Genomic DNA, 22817 nt, shown 5'->3' with positions numbered 1-22817 from the left:
ATGGTTGAGACAGACTGGCGAGAAATACTAAGTTTCTCTCAGAGAGAGCTTGGGAAGGCGGAAAAAGAGAAGTTGTGTGAAAGTCTGTCTTGGATGGAAGCCGATGATATCGAACTCAATTTCACCGATTTGAAAACATTGTTTCGACTGTCTCAAGACATTTTAAAATACAAAAGTGAACAGGTAAGTTCAGTAGTTGTATAAAACACAGGTATATTTTGAGTTAAAGCAATTCGGTAAATCAGTTCACAAGACAATCTAATAATGATCAATACTTTAAACAGATATCAATGACCGGCAATGTGTTCTTAGTAGGTTGCCTGTAAGAGATTGCTACTCAACAATAAGGCAGTGTCCTGTGTTGTCTTAACCATGTTTATTTTTCTGTTTTATTTATGACATACAGGTAAACAATCTGATGGGGCAACTAGAAACAGCACCAAAAAAATCTAAGTCAAAACGCAAGAGTTACATAGGTGAGTTTTTAATCCGCATCCTTGGCGTGGCGTAATAAGGGGGTGTGTAATGTATCATATAAATATATATATAAATGTTATTCACTTAACCCTCAATTGGCATAATTTTGCTTCGTATAAACTCATTTAATACCTATAGCAATTCACTTCATATAACAAACGTTTAATATAAACTTACATTCTATAATTGCATTTTTTATAATGATCACTTACCTACACTAACACTCATTTTTGATATCCATCATAAGTTATAAACCCCATCTAACAAAACGTCAGTTTATTTAAGTTTCATTTCATCTAGAAATAGGATTATTTCCGGAAAACGATATCCCTAATAACAATATTTTATTAATTATAATTTGGCCAGAATACACGTTCGGAAGTGCAATCAAATTCGTTTTTGGTGCTCGCCGACCGCTGCAGCGACACGCTCGCTCCGCTCGTTTGGCTCGTGCTGCTTTTTCATGTTCTAACTTAACCTAACCTACTGAATGTGTGAGCCCCTTCGATGACCCACATTTGTTGAAGACTATTTGGAACTATAATGAAAAATGCCTGGTTATGGATTCTTTTCGAGCTTCTTTGTCTTGCTTGGATCGCGGTCAGATTTGGAATGCCGTCCTACTGCCAACGCTCCGTCTTTTATACTGTTGGCCTGCCGTACCCAGAGGTGAAACGATACGAATAAATACAAGTACTTACTCGATACCCTTCCGATGCCAAGTACTTGTGATATCGATACTTTTTAATCAAGTATTAAGTAGGTACCGGTCAAAAATATTCGTATCGTATACTCGATACTTTCCTTCCGATACCAAACCTTCGGTGAAATCAATGAAAGTACTCGGTAGGTCAATGTCACGCGATGGAAGTGGTCTTCTTTTTTTGGCGGTCCGTGTTGAAGCCAATGACAAGAAATTAATTTATTAATTTAGTTCTATCAGTACGTATACAAGTAATCGATACGAGTAAGTATCGAGCAAGATCCGCCTGCCTCTCTACGGGTTATGAGCCTTCAGCTCGCCATTTTCTTCCGGTGGCGCAGTCAAGGCAATCATTGGATAACAGCAAAGTGTCCTTCAAAAAAAAAAGGCCTGACTCTCATTTACTTACTAAAAATTGTACATAACACAATAAGAACTTATTCTATTAATACTTACAATTATTATGTACAACAGTCAGTTACAATAACAAATACTAATTAGAATCTTATAAAATCACATAACAAAACACATGGGCGCGAACACATTTTCATCCTTAAAGAATGGGAACTGCAACCAAGATTTCACATAAGTAAAGTAGGTACGTTTGTTTTTTTAAAGCACCAAGGTTTCCATCAGTGTGTAACAATAATAATTTTGTTGAAATGAATATTTAGCATTGCAAACTGTAATTAAACCGCATTAAAACTATATATTAAACCCATTGACTTACAAATAAATGGACGACGGGTCTAATACAAAAACCAAGAATAAAATGTCCCAAGTCAACCTATTTAAACGTAGTGACATGTAAAGGAATATGAAAAACCTAAAACGTTGAATTTAAATTTTAATGTCATCGCAGTACTGTCTAATTTTGCTTGCAACAATTGAAAGGCGCAAAAATACACCATATTCAGCTTCTACTGGAAACTTACCAAAATGCACCATATGTAGCTTCTAGTGAAAAATACTTGAACACATGTATAATGGAGTAGCCTTTATTATTTATAAATAAATTTTATATGTAAATGTTGAATTTTATACAATGCCATTCATTACGAGCTAGGGTGTCTGATTTTTTTCTTGACTTTCAAGAATTCTCGTACTCGATTTCTCGAGTTATTCAAGAATTTTTTTAAAAACCTTAAAAAATCAGCTCAATCAACTACAAAACTAAATGTGAACTTTTCGAAAGTTGTTTTGGCCTGGGTGTGCTGAGTTGTGCCCTGAAATAAATTCCATCGTTCTTGGTCCCAGGTTCGATTCCCGGTAGAACCAATTTGGGAAATGAACTTTTGTAAATTGGTTCTGCTCTGGGATTCTGTTGCTCTGATACTCATGGGGAGTATGTACAGAGAGTTCCCTAGTTTCAGACCAGGTGATTGTCTTACAATAGAATACCAAGACCAGAACCATTTAGAAAAGTTAATTTGTTAAATTGATCCTACCGGTATCGAACCCGGGAACTTCTCAGCCAGTGCCCACAGTGCAAACCGTTAGGCTATCAAGATTGTACTATTTGTATTATTATGTATTGTTTGCATGTGAAAGCTACAAATTGCTTAAACTTTAAAAAAAAATCCTATTTAATGTACAGTGTCAGTCTGCTTCAGTTACCTTTTTTGTTTCTTAAGTTGGTATATTTTGTCATTCATCCAACTTTTTATTTTTAATGCATTTTGGCGGTGTAAGATGTTGTCTGATAATACTTGTCACTTTCTCCTTAAGTTTAAGCTATGTTTACTGGATAAATTCCTGTATTCTCTCCTTTCTATGCACACTCACTGATATAATCACATACCAAAGCTTTAATATAAATTTAATAAAATTTAATATAATGCCTAGGCACCAAAAACCAGTTCTTACTAGCAACGTTGGCAAAGCTGTTTTTTTTAATTTTCGTAAGCCTTTGCTGGTTATGTACATATCCGATTGTCTGAAATGAGCCGAGCAAACCAAGTTGTTTATTTTCGGGATAAAATGTTCTTCTCGTCGCGATTCAGCTATTATATTTCTCCATAGTGCGCAAAGTATAGGATCTCGAGGAAAACTGAAATAAATACATTTATTATGCCATGCCATAAGGAATGTACCGGTGTTTCGATTTTTTTTAATTCAAATTAAACGTAAAGCCAAATTTTCATAATTCTGAAAACCGATTCATAATAAAACCGTTATGCTTTAGGGAGTTTTGGATGCTTAATACAAAGAAAAGGCTAAGTTACCTTAGGTTTGTTTTGTAATATTCTAAAAAAAAACGTAAAAAAAAGACTTTCGGGATTATGGAAATTCATGCAAACGTTATTTCGGGCAAATGTATTTTCGGTCTTCTGATTCGTAACCCCAAGCCGCAGAAAGAGTACAACAATATTTGAAAGTATTACTAACATGTATTAAATAATATTTTAATAATAACATTAGCATCAAAGCGACTCTATGAAAGTTTTGCTCTAAATATTTCAAACGCTTGTGTTTGAAACAATTGAAATTGACGTGTTGGGTCTCGTTCAGTCTTTTACGCAAGCTATGAGTCGGAAAGAGTCAGTTAGCTATTTGATTATTTTGATTGCTTTTGTAATTTATATGTACGATTAATTTAAATATAAATTAAATACTACACATACTAGTGCATAAAATAACACTTTTAAATGATAACTATGATAATACAATGTAGTGCTTACTGAAAATATGATATAAGGCGTGTTTTTTTTTTGAGCAATCGGTTTTTTTTTTTTAAATAAAACACAGAAGAAATGACATTTTGATCGGGCAAACGGCTTTATTTCGTAGGAAATTCTTTTTAATTTAGTGTTTGAAAATGATTTCGGACATATGGCCACCGCGGCTACGTTTTAGATATGCCATTCGATTAGTCCAATTTCGCATCACTCTTTCGAGAACTTCTGGGCGTACGGCGAGAATTTCGCGTTCAACGTTGGCTTCCAAATGCTCAATCGTCGCCGGTTTGTCCGCATAGACTTGCGCCTTCACATGGCCCCACAAAAAAAAGTCCAACGGCGTGATATCGCAAGATCTTGGCGGCCAATCGACGGGGCCGTTTTTCGAAATAATCCGATCGCCGAACGTTCCCTTCAATAAGTCCATTGTGTCACCGGCTGTATGGCACGTGGCGCCGTCCTGCTGGAACCACAAGTCGCCCAGGTCGTGCGTGGCCACATTTGGGAAAAACCAGCCTTCCAACATCTCCCTATATCGCGCGCCATTCACCGTAACGTTGGCTCCGGCTTCATTTTTGAAGAAATAAGGACCGATGATGCCTTCTGCATGCAAGCCGCACCAAACTGTGACATTTTGCGGATGCAAAGGCGTCTCCAGAACTTGTTCGGGTTGTTCTGCGCTCCAATACCGCATATTTTGCTTGTTTACGTACCCTTTTAGCCAAAAATGTGCTTCGTCCGAAAAGATGATTTTCCGATGAAAATCTGGGTTATCTCTCAGCTTGGCCAGAGCCCAGTTAGAGAACGTACGGCGTCTCGGATGGTCATGCCACTTCAGCTCCTGGACCAGCTGGATCTTATACGCCTTCAAACCCAAATCTTTACGCAAAATCTTCCACGTAGTGGACGCTGTAAGGCCCAATTCTTGACCGCGGTGCCGAATTGAGACTTTTGGATCTTCGGTGACACTCTCGTTCACAGTTCGTATGGTTTCATCGGTATGCACTGAACGAGCGTAGGAAATACGCGGCACGTCACACAGAGAAAACGTCTCGTCGAACTTTTTCATCAATAAGCGAATATTGGCTTCGGTTGGCCGGTGATGTTGGCCGTAAATTGGTATCAAATCACGGTACGTTTGGCAAATTGATTTGCAATTTTTGATGTAAAATTCCAAAATTTGGCGACATTCTGGGAGCGAAAGGTGATTCATGTTGATAACTTCAATATTTTCTGTGTCAGAAAAAACCAAGATGGCCGCCATCTGTCAATTCCTTCTCTGTCAAATCCCTATCGGAAAATAGATTGCTCAAAAAAAAACACATGTTACCATCCTGTTTTTTCACTTTAGTTGAGTAATTTTTGCAAGGTTTTACTACACAATACGGCATCATTGACAAGCGCGCTATCAGTCGAACAAACGAAGACTAAAGCGTGAATGACGCTCTGTATACGATTTTAACGCCCTATAAGTTCGGTCACTTTTTAGCGCGGACCCGACGTCCATATAATTGTAAGTCAATGATTAAACCACATAAAAATTTATTAATTGACAATATGTGAAAGGATTGTTACAAATTATGAGCTTTATGTATTTTTTTATGAATGTGAATGTTATATCAAACAAGAATTGTATGAAGTTAAATTATGGGAAGTGAAATTTGTCCAAATAAAAATTATATTAAATGAACGCTATATGTCTTGAAATAATTTTATTTAATTTTCGTATAAGTGAGTACCACAGTAAGTAATAAGGCCACATTTGTGTTTAAAAATTCTACGAACCTTACCTTACTTACTTAACTTACCTTTACCTTTCTTAAGCTTAAATAGGAAAGTTATCATATTTCACAAATACGTAATTTTGTTTCAAATAGTTCATATATACGTTCATCTGAAAGATACCTACTACTTTACCTTAAAAAAAGCCAGATTGCGTCATTTGGAAAATCGTTCATCGATTCGCTACCGCTATTAAAATTTCCCTAACCTTTTTCTTAAATTGAAAAGAATTTTGGAAGTTTAAATAGCTATGTAGATCTAATATTATTTAAATATTATAAGTAGTATTATAAATGTCGATAATTTGGTAGGTCTGTTAATTAAATACAACAATCCTAGATCACTAAAATTTGTCACAATAAGTCATATCATTGATCATATAATTTTTCATAATGTAGATTCGCCAACAAGAAGCAGCGACAGCGTATTGGAAACAATAGCCCACCAAGAAGAATTAATAAAAGCTAACAAAGATATACTAGAACAACTATACGCTGATATAGCAGAACTAGAAGGCCGTAAACACAAGTTGGAAGATGACAGATATAACTTAGACAAAGAGAGCGAATCCAGCCGGGACGCTCTTTCAGAAATTAACGCAATAGCCCAACTCGAAAGTGAGCTCACTATGAAGAATAGGCACATCAGGAAACTTCTCGGGGATGTCAAAGTAAGACAAATGAATGTCTTATCATATTTGTATTGTACATCTTTAGCAAGCGATGTATTACTTAAAACAGCATTATATGTACTAGCTGCCACTTTGTACACGTTTAATTTAGATAAACTTATTTAGATGTACAGTCACCTTCCGCAAAGCATTTCATGGAATAGGAAGAAATTTTTAAGACAGGTGTTGTTCCAGTTCATCAATCAGAAATGTACACATGAAAGATGAAAGCAACAACCCTCATTAATTTATTAAACTTCACAGGTGCTAGAAGAAGAAAATACGAAACTAAAAGAAAAGATTACGGTACTGAAAGACAAGTTAAAAGAAGCGACACAGATAATTGAAAACCTAACTGAACAATTATTTACTATCAATAATGAAAATTTACGACTCAAAGGTACTTGAAAATAGTATGCTATTTCTATTTGATTAATTGTCTTCGTCATGTCTCGTTTGTAACTGATATTATCTTTCAATGACATTAAATCTTACAGAGGTCCTAGGTGAATCTGAAAAGATAAAAGCAGAAATGTCTTTACAAATTGAATCACTTAGAAAAGAGGTTTTCGAAAAGGAGAGTTCTAGAGAAAATATCTACGAAGAGATTAAGTCTAAAGTTCAACATTGGAAGGTATAGTTGTATATCTTTCTATCTTTATGTAAGCTTGGAAACACTTTACGCATAAATAGATACCAAGCGCGTTATATTAATACGTTCTTCTTGAACAATAACTATATTTCTATTGTTTTGTAGAACATAGCTCGATCCAAAAAGGCAGAAATAGAAGCATTGTCTGTAGAAAATGCAAGATTGAAAGAAGATCTTATCCATGTGTCCCAGTCATCACCTTCGCCAATAAAGGTTAGTAGTATTGAGGCACGTCAATTTAAATTTAAATCGGTGATAAAATCTTGTATGAAATCTAAATGACTGCCATTGTTTAGGCTAAAACAGGTATTGCTGAAGAATCAAAGATTAAAGAACTACAAGAAAAGCTATTCGAAGCGTCGAATAAAATTTTAGATTCAGCTACATTAATAGAAATCTTAAAAACTGAAAATAAACAACTAAAAGCGACATTAGAGGAAACACCAGACTTTTCTGTTTCTGATGCTAAGAACGAAAGCGATGATGGTAAAGAAAGGGCTTTAATTAATAAACTGAAAAGAAAAGTTAAAACATTAACTGTCTCCGTACAGGGGGCCGAAGAAATGATTGCAATTAGAGAAAAGGAGGTAAGTAAATAATTAAACACTGAGTATGGTTTATCTAATTGACGTGACTGGCAACGTTTTGGTCGTTTATAGCTGACTGAAATAGCATCACAACTACAGCTACTTAAGTCTGATGAAGGAGTCAATGCTTTACTTGAAAGCTTAAAGAACAAAAAGAGAAAGTTAAAATTGAAAGACGAGGGAATTAAATCATTAGTTCAAGAAATTAATAACTTGCATCAAACAGTCGATGATTTGCAACTGGAAAATGAAACGCTAAGGTAAGTTATGACATAGTCTAAGCTTTTTTAATACGTACGAGTTTTGTATTTGCTTATACTGTTTTAGACAAAAAGCTAATGTACCACCAGACCAGAAAATATCAACGACAGGAATTATGAAAAAGATTCGTAACATTGAACAAAATAACTCACAACTAACGAAAGAATTACGTAAAACAGAAAATAAACTTATCAATTCAGAGTTAGAAAACCATAATTTGCGAAATAGAGTATCCACATTAATTAAATATTTACACAAAATGGGATGCAATCAAAACAAAATTGATGAAATTTATAATTGTAACGAGAATGATGATGAAGTGATGCCACAAGATGGTGGAGGAGAGGCTTCGACGTAAGATACTATTAATATTCTATATAGTACATTTTAATCTGGCATTTCATGTTTAACATTAAATTTGATTTTACAGTGTATTATCCAAACAAGAACATCAAAAACTGTCACAAGAAACAGCGGAGTTATCAAAACGCAATACAGAAGTTCAAGCTATAATTGAAGAAAATGAAGGGCTTAGGAAAGGGCTGCAAGAAATATTAGATTTCCTGAAGGATAATAGTACGTAACTGAACAATCATTTGCTTTTTACAATGCAGCTAATTTAAAACAATAATACCTAATATATTTTTCTGTTCCTACAAGGTACTACATCGTCTGGAGTATTATCGTTACAGTGTCCAAGTTTAGATGCAATATTGCGTTCAATGGAAGCTCGACATACTGCTGGTTGGTTTGCTCCCCACATGACAACCGTCATGGAGCTACGAGATGCACTAGGAGGCAAAGATGCTCTACTAGCTGCTTTACATGAAGCTCGTAAAGAAACTTTCGAGATTATGGAAAAATTAACAAAAGAATCACAAAAATCTCAAGAACTAGAACAAAAACTACTTGAAATTGAAACTAAAAGTGAGTCCCAAAAATTAACCGACAACAGTCTTCTAAGTGAAAATATAAGTTTTGGTGAATTTGGTACATGGGTATCTGATAAAGAACAAATCAATATGGATTTCGTAGATCGCAATCAAATTGAAACATTTATAAGTAAAGGAAACTTTGTTTATGAAAAACAACTTAAGCGTAGTTTAACTTATTTTCACGAAAAATTCAAAAAACTTTTCGAAAAAATGGCTTTATTAACTGTACAAGCAGCGGATGATCAAAACAAATGGGCAATACAAGAAGAAAAGTATGTTGCGCAAATAGAGAATTTGAAAGCTCAAATAAATGTTAATGATGAAGAAGATGCAAGTGAAATTTCTCCAGGATTAGTCAGCGTGCCCAATGTAAGCTTCCTATTACGTAAGTGCACTTACTTAGAAGAATCCTACAAATATATTAGAACCTTGAAAGAAAATATGAAAAACGAATACTTGGAAAGTAAACGAGAAGCTTTAATAATGTCTACGGAGTATGAAAATCAGATTCAAAAGTTAATACTGTCCGTTGCAAATCTAACTGATAAATTACGGTCCTCGATACCACTAGAATTATTTTGGAAACAAAACGAAGCACTTAACGAAGTTAATACAAAGTACAGAAAAATTTTAGAAAATAATGTGCACAAAACAAATTATTTTAATAGTCTGCATGATCGTCTGGAATGTGACAAAAGAGATATCGTTAGCAGTTTCCGTCAACACACTCTACTAAAAGATGGTAATATATGAAAACTTTTATGAGTTATTTACCTAAATATTATATTTACGTCATGTTACTTACATAACCTCTGTAAAGTGTCATCTGTTTTAGCAAAAGAAGATGATACCGAATTAAAAACAATGTTGTCAACTATCGAACAAACAGTACTATCTAAGCAATTACAGCAAATATGTAGCGAATTAGGAAAGAAGGACAAAGAAATTGAAAATTTGAAAGAAAACAATTTACATTTCCAAGACTTACAGTCTCAACTAATGTAAGATTGTTTCATATTATTATTTATAATTTTATCTTTCATTTGTATTCTTGTTCTAAAAATCCGTTATGAATTATTACAGAGACAAAACTTTAGCATCAATAACAAAAGAAGACGTTGAACTCATGAAAGAACAATTAGAAAAGTTGGCTGACGAGAACAAAATCTTAAAAGAGCAATGCCAACACGTTGAAAGTCAATTAGACATCGCTCTTGCTCAGGTAAAGTATATGTATTTTGAACTAAATCGTCAAAAGCTAACCTTAATTATCATCGAAATATTAATAACCTAGTTTTTCTTATCCCCAGTTGCAAGATAGTCAACAAAGGCAGATGAGCAACGCCATGGAAGTTAATTTACTAAGACATCAAATTCTTGATCTACAATCCACAGGGGATAACAAAGCTATCGTTGCAAGGTAATTTAAAAGAGAAGAGCCTTGCAAAAGAAGTAAGAAAAAACTTGTCAGGAGCACAGCGAGTGGATGTTCACAGTCTTTGCCTTCTCCAGTGGGAGATAAGTGTATGTATGGTATGTATGGTATGTAGGTATGAAACTTATTAAATGTATTTTTCAGACTAAGTGGCGAAGTGTTGATGGCACATCTCCAAGCTACAGAAAGTCATAAGAAGATAGAAAGGCTAAATTCAGCATTAAATAAAGAGAAACAAATGAGGATCGAAGCTGAAGAAATGCTCACAGCTCGACAAAAAATCTTTGACGTCTACGCCTTCAGATACGAGTCTAAGTTTAGGTACATAAAATAATATTTTTTATAGTTCCCATTATTGTATATGTAACATTGATTAATTCTTACAGATACATGTATGAAGTCATGCGGATTCTTAGACAACAGTACCAAGGAAGTCAACCGGCTATAGCTTTAGAGAGCTTTTTGAACAAAATTGAAGATCTTTCACGCAAAACTCATGATGTAGATGAAAAATTAGACGAAATTGAGGAACTAAGATCAGATTTAATGACGAAACATAGTGTCTTCAACCAAATTTTAGATGTGTCTAAAAATAAATGCTTGGATGGCGAAGATAACTGTTCACATAAATTGCAGAACATGGTGTTGGTAAGTAGTAAATTCAAAATATTTGTAATTATGACACACTAGACTATATAATAACACGAAACTTCTTCCATTAATATTCTAGCAAGGTTCTCATTCAAGAGAATTAGACCACTGTAAAAACAAAATTAAAACCCTCGAGCTTTCAAGAGAAGAACTTTCAAAACGTTGCAATCACTTAGAAAAGACTTTAGTGCTTGTCAATCAAGGATTTGCAATGTCTAAATTCGAAGACAAAATTACTTGGAAAGGATCTAATGGTAATAGCCAAAAAATAGAAGTAAATGATATTAATTCTGATGACGACTCGAATCCTAAACGTAAATATTTTCCTAATAATTAATATTTTATTTAAATTAATATGTTCGTATATTATCTTTCTACCCTTTACACATTTTAGGATATGAAACAGTGACACTACCGAAACCACAACTACTAAAATCATTGAAAAATAACGTAGATATGACGAAAATTCGCAAAGAAGATATAACTGAATCTTTTTTAGGTTCACCAGCAAAAATTGCACGAGATGGGAAACCGGAGGTAGTAAATGTATTTGTTCAAACTATTCAAGATTATAATACAGACGCGCAGAAAACATACAAGGCCATCCAGACAAATGAAGACTCCAATGAAGCAGAAAGAGTTATTAATGTTCTTAGGAAAGAAGTCGAAAAGAAAAATAAAGAATTAGCGGATTCTATGAAACTTGTACAAAAACGTACCGAAGAAATATTAGTTTTGAACTCTGAAAAAATTAACACTGAGTCAACTATTCAAAACATTAAAGATTCAAATCATCAAAAAGACAGAATGAATAAGAAATTACAAAATACAGTGGATGATTTAAGAAAACAAATCGACAATTACAAACACGCGCAAGTTACTGAAAAGTTGAAAACGAAGGAGATGTTTAATGAAGAAAACAGGACTTTACTTGACGCTTTAAAAAAGTTTGAAAGTGACAAGAATGCGATTGAAGCAGAGTATAAGGAATTATTAAATAATGAAAGAAATCAATATGCAAAATGTACCAAAGAGTTGCAAATGAAAATATTAGATTTGGAAAGTCAACTGTTAGACAGGTATTAGAAATGCGCAAAAAATATTCTTGTATAAGGAGGACGTCTGAAAAATTATATGCTATCAATCAAATCTTTACTACGTTATCTTAGTTAATATTAAACGTTTTACGTAATATTACGTCAAAGAAGACAATGTCGTTAATAAACTGTTCGTTACAGGAAAGGAAGTGATACCAACAGCAGCAGTGAAGTGTTTAAAGAAACAATCAGCAAGTATACGTTTAAGATAACTGAACTTGAGGACAAATGCTTTAGATATCAAAGTGACTTGGACGGTTGCAAAACTGAACTGTTAGTATTCTGATAGTGTAAAATGACGTAAATTTTATTAAAAATTGCTTTTAAATAATTACATAATGTATGATTGCTGAATCTGTGTCTTGCAGATTGACATACCAAAGTGAAGTTGATCGCTGGAAAGATTTAGCTAACGAAAGATTAGCTAAAATGGAACATTTGAGTTCTCAACTCGAGGAACGCCATTGTCATGAGGTGAGCATTTAATTTTTTAAGGAATTTTGTTAAAACAATTCTATTATAAACCTAGAAGCAGCGATTTTATTTTGACGTTATTTTTAATCTTTAGGTGGAATCATACAAAGCAGAGAATGAGCACTGGTTGTCCCAATTGAGTGAGACCCAACGCGAACACTTGGAGCTACGGTCGCGTCTCACTGAGCAAAAAGCTGCCTTTGTTAAACAGCTGTCTGATAAGGATGCTCATATTGAGCAATTGCGCTCTGTTGTTCATGGATTGCGGGTATGTGAGCTATATTTTTAGAATTTTAGACATGTCCAATCAACTCAGAATATGATACCATTTTGATAAAATAGAACGAGTCGACGAACGAGAACCGGAACGCACGTCTTTCTCGCTCTTATTGCATGGATGATATTATTGCTCCGCATCATTTATTGTCATTACTCCTTTATGTTACGAATAAATGAAGATATACTAAGTAATCTTCTTTGCCTACCCACTTAAATTAAGACATTTGTATTCCAGACACAAATAATGAGCATGCAAACAATGATCTCGGTAACAGACCCTAGTTTCGACCTTTCTGCGATAGTGGAGGTGGACGAAGCGAGTGATGTATCGCAGCCAGGCTCAGATAGGCTTGAGCTAAAGTTTGACTCCAGTGGAGACTTGAACGATATGCACGACGATGGCCGACTGGGCTCTTCGTCTAGTGTTTGGTAAACTTGTTATTCTAAGTTTTACGTTAAATAATGAAATTATCTTTATTTCACTTAATTTTCATTAAAATTACAATAAACCAACAGACCAGTAGATATATATGAAGTGAATGTACAATCGATACCTTAAGTTACATGACCCCCTAGTCGTCCTTTTGGTTCTGAGAGCCGTCTTACGCATTAAATAGAAAAGGGTGAAGGATTTTCAGCTTTTTGGTTAAAATTTATATTTATGTAATCTAATACATCAAATTGGCTTTAAAAGTTTCATAAAACGCCATTCACCGGCGATGTAATAAGGAAATCATACCAAAGGAAATTTTACAGCTCACAGATTAAAAGTTAAGTTTAACACCTTTCCTCACACTGATCTACTCAGAATCAAATAGATGGTTAGTGGTCAGGAATCTCAGGGCATCGACTGTACATTAAGTGGCCTTACGTTAATTAGCAATCTTTTCCAGGCATATATAAAACCAAAGAATGAATTAATGAACAGCCTTCACAAAAATATATTACATATTCAATAACATGTATTATTATACATAAATACATATCTGTTTCATATGCGTGCTTTCGGAAGTGATATTGTTTAACTTAGTGTAAACATTTCAGGCAAGAACCGGTAATCGAACGTCTGCGTCGCGAGAAGCAGCTTACAATGAAACAGAACGCACTGTTACGCAGGCAGATTAAAGCTCTTGCTGCACGCGAAAGACGCTCCCGCCTCGACGCGCAGAACCTCAAGAACCAAGTGTTTCGCATGTGATTACCTGCCACTTGTTTTACAAACTACAGACTTACAAGCCGTCATGCTGAGGAACTTTCCAAAAATATTTTTCTGTACCATTTCGCGGTTCTATCGTAGCTTATGTCGGGAATAGTGCATATCCGCGAAAGTAGTATTGGTAAAAAGCGCGTATCTGCACCAAACCAAATTTCACATGAGAAGGATTTAACGTTCTTACTTTGGTATTTCAATGGCTACGACTTTCGTTTTTGCACAGTAAGCATTAATTTATGTTGTCTACGGACTGATAATAATAGATTCCCGTAAATCACGCTAATTTAGTTGCCACGACATTTACGCGACTAAATTACCAAAATGAAAACTCACAATCAAATTTATTGCTAGTTACGCGTAATTGCACAATCCCCGACTTTATAATCATTACATAGTGTCACGCCTAATTTTGCCCTTACTCTTTTTTTATAGGCTAAGCTAGCAGTAGACTGCCTTCTAATAAGATTTTGTTATTCAAAATAACGTAATTGGCTGTGTAAACACATGTCTCTTTGTCGCTTCACTGGATCATAACGACGTAATCTTATTGTATTAATTTGCAGCAGCACAACAGGGCACAAAGTGGCGACTGCAGAAACTGCAGCTTTGCATAACAAAATAGCGTCCTTGCAAGCTCAGCTCACCACGGCTCGTAGGGACTCTCATTCCACTGTTGCCTTATGGGACAAATGGAAAAGGTACCAGAAACTTTTCAATGATACATTTTTTTCATGTGGATACTAGGTACCTATACAAAAACGTATTACATCTAAATTTACGTACTCCCGGCGAAACGTTAATCAAACTCAACTCATTACGGCGTTGATTGTTTTCAGCCGTGTATGTACCTGCAGATTTCTTCTAAAATTACTGAACCGTTTAGTAGGAACCTTTAGATTTGACGAATGCTACTAAGTCATTTACTTATTCTTCCATTATCAAGAGCGCAACAGGCTTCGGATCGTTGGCAAGCACGTTACACAGAAAAATGCCAAGAAGTGAAAAAGTTAGAAGCAAATTTGAGCCTTGCCAAGTCCGCCGTCACCAGACTGGAAAAGGAAAAACGTGTGTTACTTGCAAGACTAGCTGATGCTAAAGGTGACATGATTAAATTAATTACTATAGTTTTATTAAAACATAATTTTGCAAATAACACCATGTAACACGATATTAGTTTCTGTTACGTCCCTGCAAAATCTTTGCTTTTGTGATCCGGACAATGAAATGTTGAAATTGGCGTATCATTAAGAAAACGTACAAATTTTCGGGGGTCGGTATCATAATGACTACTTATATGGTTTCTTTAAATTATAGAGAAAAAAAGGGAAACCTACCAGCGCGCGGTAACACGAATTTGGTGCTTGCTGTAATTGGTCAAATAGGCAAACAAGGCAAATACTTTATTACACATGCTACCTACACATGGCGATTGTTTGTCAAATATATCAAATACGCAAATACAAATATGTGACATGCCACCAAGGATTGGTTGACGTGAATGATGCGCCATACGAATTCGCATTCATTACTCAATCTGACTTCTCGAACGAGTATAAATCCCCTCGTAAAAAAGTTATAAGATAGGTGAAACACTGCTTTCCACTATACTATGAACAAAACTGATGTATGTTTGAAATATTCTTTATGGCTCTTAAAATTACAGTGGCAACACAACAATGAAACAGTAACTTAGCATAAAAATAGTAACTTAATGTGCAACAGGTCGCCTTACCACTATGTAGCAATATCTTCCAGGTAATCTTGAGATAGAAATCTATATATATATTTGGCTAATTTCATTTCAGATAAAGAACTAGAATTAATTGAAAAACAAGATGGGGAGTTTTCGGAAAAGATGCGCTCTCCAGTAGCAGATACTGTGGTGTACAATAATGAAAGTCCTGTGTCGGCTAGAGCTTTGTTGGATAGAGTGCAGGCCCAACAGCGAAGGATCGCTGCTTTGGAAGTCGCAGAAAAGGTAGGATAAAGCACGTTGTCTATCAAAGAAAAATGCTATGTTGCCACAACCAATTAAATTTTATTAAATTTTTTAAGCGGTATGAAATGCAGTTCTGCGCTCCACTTTGATAGCTTATGGACTCTGAAGTCCCGTATTGTATTCCCAATCGAACCGCTTCAGCAAACAAACATTTTTAAATTTTTTCGTGTTAGTATGTTCTGCGAAATGTCCGTCAAGTTGTATCGCTATTTTGGTAAGCATTGCATTACGTGAAATTCAAAAAATTAACGGTTGAATAATGACTCATCAAAATCAAAAGTGGAGTTCAGTTGTAATTTATTAATACAAAGATCAAATACTAAGAAAAATTCTGCATACCTTGCGTGCTGAAGGCACTGCAACTGGTTCGAAGCCAGCCGGATCGAAGGATTTTAGAGTTCAATCTTTATATTTTATTATAAGAAATTAGTGGAGTAATTTCACAAAAAAAAATTAATATCATAGTCGTACAGCATCGTGATATTCAATAAAATTCATATTAGTAAAATTCAGTGTTCAAGTTTTCGTATCTTTGCCAACTAACTGTCAAAATTATTTTTTGGAATTTATACTTTGTCATTTACGTAGCGTTAATTTGCAATTTAAAATGTGATGACTTTTATATCATGGCCTGTGTTGCTGTGTATAAAACATATTTTCTATTTACAAGGGTAATGAACACCTCGTGTCTGAATATGAGAAGTCCTTGGCTGAAATAACATCGCTCAAAGGTCAAGTACTCAAATTGGAGTCCACACTTCTGGAGTCACAAATTAAAAGTCCGATAAGTAAAAAATATGATCAAGAACCAGAACTGGAATATTGGAAGAGGTATATTCGTTTACCTTTTATTACTTTATTCATTTTTATTAATAATTATAATTTTACATTTAATTTAAAAGTTTTTGGGATTTAAATCTAGATATACAAAACTAACATTTTTCACTATAATCCTTATAATACAGTTTTGAGGTTTGTGTTGTATAACATAAATTATTTATATTATATTTTTTCCTGATAAAAGACTATTAAATATACCTAAAAATTCCAAATAGCCCCCGGAATCCTAATATCCCAACTATACGGTACGTACAGCCAATGCGCTAAGATACCTGACCACACGTAACAGGTATTTGGTTCTGAGTCAATCAGTGTGAAGTGTTAAATAGACTTAATATTTAACCTGTGAGTCGTGAAATTCATTTTATGTATGACTTCCTTATTGCATCATTAATGCATGACGTTTTAAGAAACTTTTTAATCCAACTTGATCTTTAATTATGCATTACACAAATACAAATTGCAACCGAAAAGCTAGAATTTTTTATAATAGCAAGTAACGGGACGAACACGTCACTCGTGCGCCTGGTGGTAAGCTACACGTCCATAACAGATGCATTGCCACTCAGAGCTTTAAATCACAAAGATCTGAGGAGTACTACCACTGCGCCCTTCACCCTGAGACATAAGTTGACAAGTCCCATGTGCCTGTAATTTCACCAGCACCCTTACCATTCAAAACCTGAACACAGTAATGCTGACCTTACTGCTTGACGGCAGAAATAGGTAAGGTGGCAGTACTACACTGGACGATCTCTTTCACAAGGAGCTCTACTGCTACTAAAATTCCTGCTAAAAAAATCCTTTACACTTTTCTATTGAATGCTTAAGAACCAAAAGGTCAGCTAGGGGGCCAGGTATCTTAGAGCATCGACGGTACATGAACGCGTCGAAGTCCCATTTCGCCATAAACATTTTAAGTTCCTACAAATCACTTATATTTTAGAAAAAGTTTCGTTATGAGTACAATCAGCCCATAGAGTGACGATATAATCAACGCTTACAATAATTCTTATAATATGTGTAATATTTGTATGTCTGTATTCCAGATGATTGCAATCTAACTTTTATAATTTTTTTAGTTACTGCGAAATGCTGAAGGAAGAGAACGTGCAGCTAAACTTGAGAGTGAACTCGATGGAGACGATTCCGATGACCGCCAATCAACACAGGGTCAATGATCTTGAGCAAACTGTGCTCACATTGAGAGGTACGAGAAGTAACATGTATAGACAGGTGTGATCCCAACCGGAAATGGGATTTACAACATTACAAAATAAACATATGACATAAAAAAACTAATAATGTGAAATGTATTTAAAAAATGTAACTTTAAAATATAAATTTGTTATCTACTCGTAGATAACATATCGTGTTCTTAGATTTTCGCGATTGTTACATATAGAAAATAAGAACTATTTTTTCGTTAAATCGCGTTTTTTTTTTTAAACAAACCAACGTTTCGGCCCCTTTACAGGTCCCATGGTCACGGCTAAATGATAGGACCTGTAAAGGGCCCGAAACGTTTGGTTTGTTTGAAAAAACAAATATGCGCGATTTAGATTGGAAAAAATTGTTTCATTTCCTATGTGTAACAATAGCGAAAACCTAAAAACTCGATATGTTGTCTGCACTCTTAAGTTTTATTGTCACAAAAATTCATAATAATAATAATAATCTTTATTTCGCATCGCTATCAGAAGCACAGTCAGCTTTACATAAATTAAATTTCAGCCATTCTTGTTGAACTATGCGCAATTGACTGTTCCTAAGTATGTCTAAATATCACGCGTAAGTTGTTTTTGTTACAGGTTTAGTAAGCAAGTTACAATCTGAACAAAAAGCGACAGGGGCACACAAAAGAGCAGATTCCAGGCCTAATAGTGGACGAAGCAGCAGTATTGGTGACAAGGTGAAAGCCTATTTAAAATCTGAGTAGTTACCTTTTACCATAATATAATAAGACAAGTATGGTAACTCCATACAAACGTAGCAGCGCGATTTGTATGTGTGCGCACACATTGCATAATCTCGCTATGCACTTACGTTGCACAATACTGGTTGTCCCAACGCGCCTTTCATAACTATGCGAATGTGTGCGTCCGTACACAGTGCGCGGCGTTCGGGCACACGTACAAGGCGCGCAGTTACTTGTACGGAGTTATCATACTTCTCTTATTTTACTATGCTTTTATCATGTTGGCGATTAAAAAACAAGACGAACATTAGTTGCAAGAGGGGTTTTCACCCCGGTCGGTCCCGAAAATTTCGATAATCTTTACAATTTCGATACTCGAGACTGTCAATCTCGGGAATATCGCGATCTTTGAGATTTCAGTCAATTGATTAAATTGTATTAAGAAATCATAAATTAACAGTATTTTTTTATTCTGATTGTATGGTCCTGACAACAATGTAGAGTGAAGCTTTTTATAATCTGTGGAGATTGAAGAACGACAGTAATAAAACCAGGTCATCTTCATCTGAAACCAATTATTCTGAAACAACACTAAACGTCGCATCGAGTATATAACCAGAAATAGAGACGAAATGTCATTTAATCTGTTTGAAAACTATTCTGCCATATCATTACTGTGACAACTTCGCTCCGATTGGCTAGCCCGAGTTCAAGACAATTGACGGGTGTCGTCAATGGGTGACGTCAACTGTTTCACTTCAAAACGACCAGTTATCTTGAGCTTTGCTATAATGGACGAAAATTGCAAAATTACATATTCAATATTTAATTACAGATGAAATGTGATTCCGTTTGTTTTGTAATTAGATGTTTTGCTGTTTTTGCCACACCACCGAATAGAACAGCACGGCATTGTTGAGACATTATCTTTATTACAATAAATACAGAATGTTTTTTGGAATATAAGGAGACGTACACACAGGTCAGTAGTTGGCCTGTCTATATTTCAGTGCAAACGAGAGTTGATATTTACAAGACCTGTATCGCTTTTCGTCTCTATTTCTGGTTATATACTATATAAAACGTCGTTTGTTTGTTTCTTACGTATCCTCTATAAAAATAAAAAATAAATCAGAATTTTTTTTTTATTTAATATTTCTTTTATTATATAGTATAAAGTGACAGGACGAACAAGTCGTGCGCCTGATGGTAAGTTACACGCCTCTCCATAACAGTTGCAGTGCCACTCAAAGCTTTAAATCGCAAAGATCTGAGGGGCACTGCCACTGCGCCCGTCACCTTAAGACATAAGTTGACAAGTCCCATGTACCTGTAATTTCACCAGCACCCTTACACTTCAAAACCGGAACGCAGTAATGCTTACATTACTGCTTGGCGGCAGAATTAGGTAAGGTGGCAGTACTTCCGTGGACGAACACTTTCACAAGAAGCTCTACTGCTACTAATGATACGAGTTAATAAAGAACTTGACAAAATACAACGTTTGAACTGCCCAAATACCTAATGAAAACCTACTTTTATAGTCTCGAAAGTCTTGTTTTTCCCGGGATTTTCGAGACCACATCGAATCTTGACTTTTTTCCCGAGACGAGGAAATGCAACGAGATTGAAAGCCCTAGCAAGAGTTGCCGTGAGAAACTACTTAAACATTATCATTTTTTCTTGAAGTAACTTGCCAACACTTGATCTATATATTTCAACTGATGTACTCATTGACTTTTATTTGTAAGTCAATGGATGTACTTTAATTTTTAACATTATATGAGAGTGTTATTGTGTTGCGGTTTATAGGGTGAGTAGAGCCAACACAAGAGCAGGCACAGGCGACTTCAGATGTTATGTCACACAATCGGCAAGGTATTTGCGATAGTAAAGTCCTGTCTGGTGGTCCTAAGGATACTCAGCGTTAGCCTTAGCGTTGCAAATAAATACATTAGACCATTTGCCTGTTTGCCGGTTTGGTAATCATAACATCTTTTGTAATTATTATCGATTATGATATTTACAGAACCGGACGCAATTGGAGTCATATCGCATTGAGATAGCGAATCTGAAGCGCAGTATACAAGACAAGGACTTGTTGTTAGAAAGATCGAAAGAAATGCTCAAAATCGCTGCAGAAAGGGAAGACGAACTGCTCAGAGAGGTAAGAAATCCTTTATTGTATAAATTCGTCCTAATACTAGGCACCGGTCTTTTCTAAGACCGATTTTTCTTACGATTTTGTCTTAGAAGACACATGTGCACATTCTCCTATATGGAAATTTGCACGCAATGTTTACCATGAAAGTACCTAATTGATGATTTGTAGTTTTGATGCTGAAATCGGTACATAGCTGGTATTGAGCAATAATATGTAGGTAAATAGATGTTTTTTTATTTATTGGAGACCTACTTCGCACCTTTTCAACCCTGGTTTACTAAAGCCACATCTGCGAAACAACAATTTTCCAGGAGAGGAACGAAATTAATCAATAACTTTTCTATACTTTATTATGAGCTCTAAAATTTTTCGTGTACGTGTGAGGGGAGGCTGAAAAGTAATCTCTTTGGACTATTTTCAATTCAAAAGTAATATAGGCGCATTTGCTATTTAGGCATACTTTTTTCAAAATTAGTGACACTCTTTTGTTTAATACGTTTCACTTTGAATAGACAAAATGGCGGAAGACAAAAAGCAAAATGTTTACAAATGAGCAACAAATCTTTTAAGCAAAGGAATGTCCCTTGCTAACAAATATAATAAGCGTATTTCCTATTTCTACATTTCATAATGAAAAAAGCCATAATCGTATGTTCTTTCATACATTGGAAGATTACTTTCCAGCCGCCACCCATAATTTGTTTTGTCGTATTATTTTTATAACTTTCATTATGATAAAACCATTTTGACGTATGTTCACATGTGCCTTTATTATACCAAAGGTACGACTTCATCGTCATGAACATTGCGACCCGTTAGTTATCCAGCTTAGAACGTGAGCCAGTAGTAACTTCCAGCGGTTATGCTTCCTATTCATCCAATCTAGGACTGTACCTTACACCAGAATTCATCAAAGTGCAAAATTAAATCGTAACTTTACGCCATCGAGTATATAACCAGAAATGGAGACGAAATGTCATTTAATTTGTTTGAAAACTATTCTGCGAAATCATTACTGTGACAACTGCGCTCCGATTGGCCAGTCCGAATTCGAAACAATTGATGGGTGTCGTCAATAGTTTCACTTCAAATCGACCAGTTTAACTTGAGCTTTGCTATAATGGACAAAAATTGCAAAATTACATTTTTAATATTGAATTACCGATGAAATGTGATTCCGTTTGTTTTGTAATTATATAGATGTTCGCTGTATTTCCCAAACCACCGAATGCAACAACCCCCGTTGTTAGAGATATTATCCTTATTTTTTTTTTTATAAATAACGCACACACTCAACGTAGCCCCGCACTAGGGAAAACCTGTGTCGCGGGTGCCATGGACACACACATAGACAACCACAAATTACACCCAAACTCACGAGAGAAATAATTGTAGGCCACACAACCATTTCTCCCGACCTGGGAATCGAACCTGGGACCTCTGCGTGGCAGTCCGGCATGGTAACTGTTCGGCCACTGAGGCAGTTAAATATGACTTATTACAATAAATACAGAATATTCTTGGAATAAAGTATAAGGAGACGTGTACAAAGCTCAGTTGGTGGCGCTGTACTGCTTCAGTTTTCTAATTTGTGGTTTCAGCGCAAACGAGAGTTGATATTTAAAAGTGTTATAAGGCCCATTTACCTGGTTTGAGTTGCCAGAGATGAATTATTATATATTATTTCGTCTCTATTTCTGGTAAAATTCTCGATGCTTTACGTGTATACTAATTTATTACGCTTGTGACGTATAAATAATTTTAAAAGTTCTTTGCTATCCTGACTGTTGGTCTTTTAACCTTATGAACCTTTTAACAGTCGAAATAATAGTGTACATTATAACGTTCTTGTTTCAGAACTCTTCATTACGACGTCAGCTATATGATCTAACTACGAAACGAGGTTTCATGTCGGCCTAAGCCATTTATCAACAGTAGGTTAAAAAAACATTCTTATAAGCACAATTTTATTTAAAGTGTGTGAGTTATGTGTAAATTAAAT

General features: G+C 35.1%; 1 protein-coding gene across 1 annotated transcript; it reads left to right on the top strand.

The window, feature by feature from the left end:
• Nucleotides 1–22743, top strand: LOC113232030 (centrosomal protein of 290 kDa-like). The gene is made up of 30 exons (XM_026466654.1): nt 1–183; nt 407–467; nt 6039–6310; nt 6575–6710; nt 6808–6944; nt 7068–7182; nt 7269–7549; nt 7622–7809; nt 8241–8386; nt 8471–9487; nt 9581–9746; nt 9829–9967; nt 10056–10165; nt 10325–10501; nt 10567–10832; nt 10915–11145; nt 11331–11910; nt 12070–12201; nt 12297–12402; nt 12497–12670; nt 12917–13110; nt 13726–13875; nt 14458–14592; nt 14838–14992; nt 15700–15872; nt 16564–16724; nt 17816–17943; nt 18545–18645; nt 20681–20818; nt 22673–22743. Exons 1-30 carry the CDS (start codon nt 1–3, stop codon nt 22733–22735), a joined length of 6015 nt encoding a protein of 2004 aa, XP_026322439.1. The 3' UTR covers nt 22736–22743.
• Nucleotides 22744–22817: the final 74 nt, after the last annotated feature.

This window comes from Hyposmocoma kahamanoa, unplaced genomic scaffold (assembly GCF_003589595.1).
Source record: "Hyposmocoma kahamanoa isolate Upper Pololo Valley unplaced genomic scaffold, ASM358959v1 66, whole genome shotgun sequence".
Lineage (NCBI taxonomy): Eukaryota > Metazoa > Arthropoda > Insecta > Lepidoptera > Cosmopterigidae > Hyposmocoma > Hyposmocoma kahamanoa.
This window is presented reverse-complemented; position numbering and strand designations above follow the sequence as displayed.

What these genes read in the sequence shown, in the direction of transcription:
- LOC113232030 (XM_026466654.1), top strand. Translation starts at nt 1, where the DNA reads ATGGTTGAGACAGACTGGCGAGAAATACTAAGTTTCTCTCAGAGAGAG. An exon ending in TTCGCCAATAAAGGTTAGTA is followed by an intron (nt 7,183 to 7,268) that starts GTATTGAGGCAC and finishes AGGCTAAAACAG; the next exon opens with GTATTGCTGAAGAATCAAAG. An exon ending in AGATACGAGTCTAAGTTTAG is followed by an intron (nt 10,502 to 10,566) that starts GTACATAAAATA and finishes TAATTCTTACAG; the next exon opens with ATACATGTATGAAGTCATGC.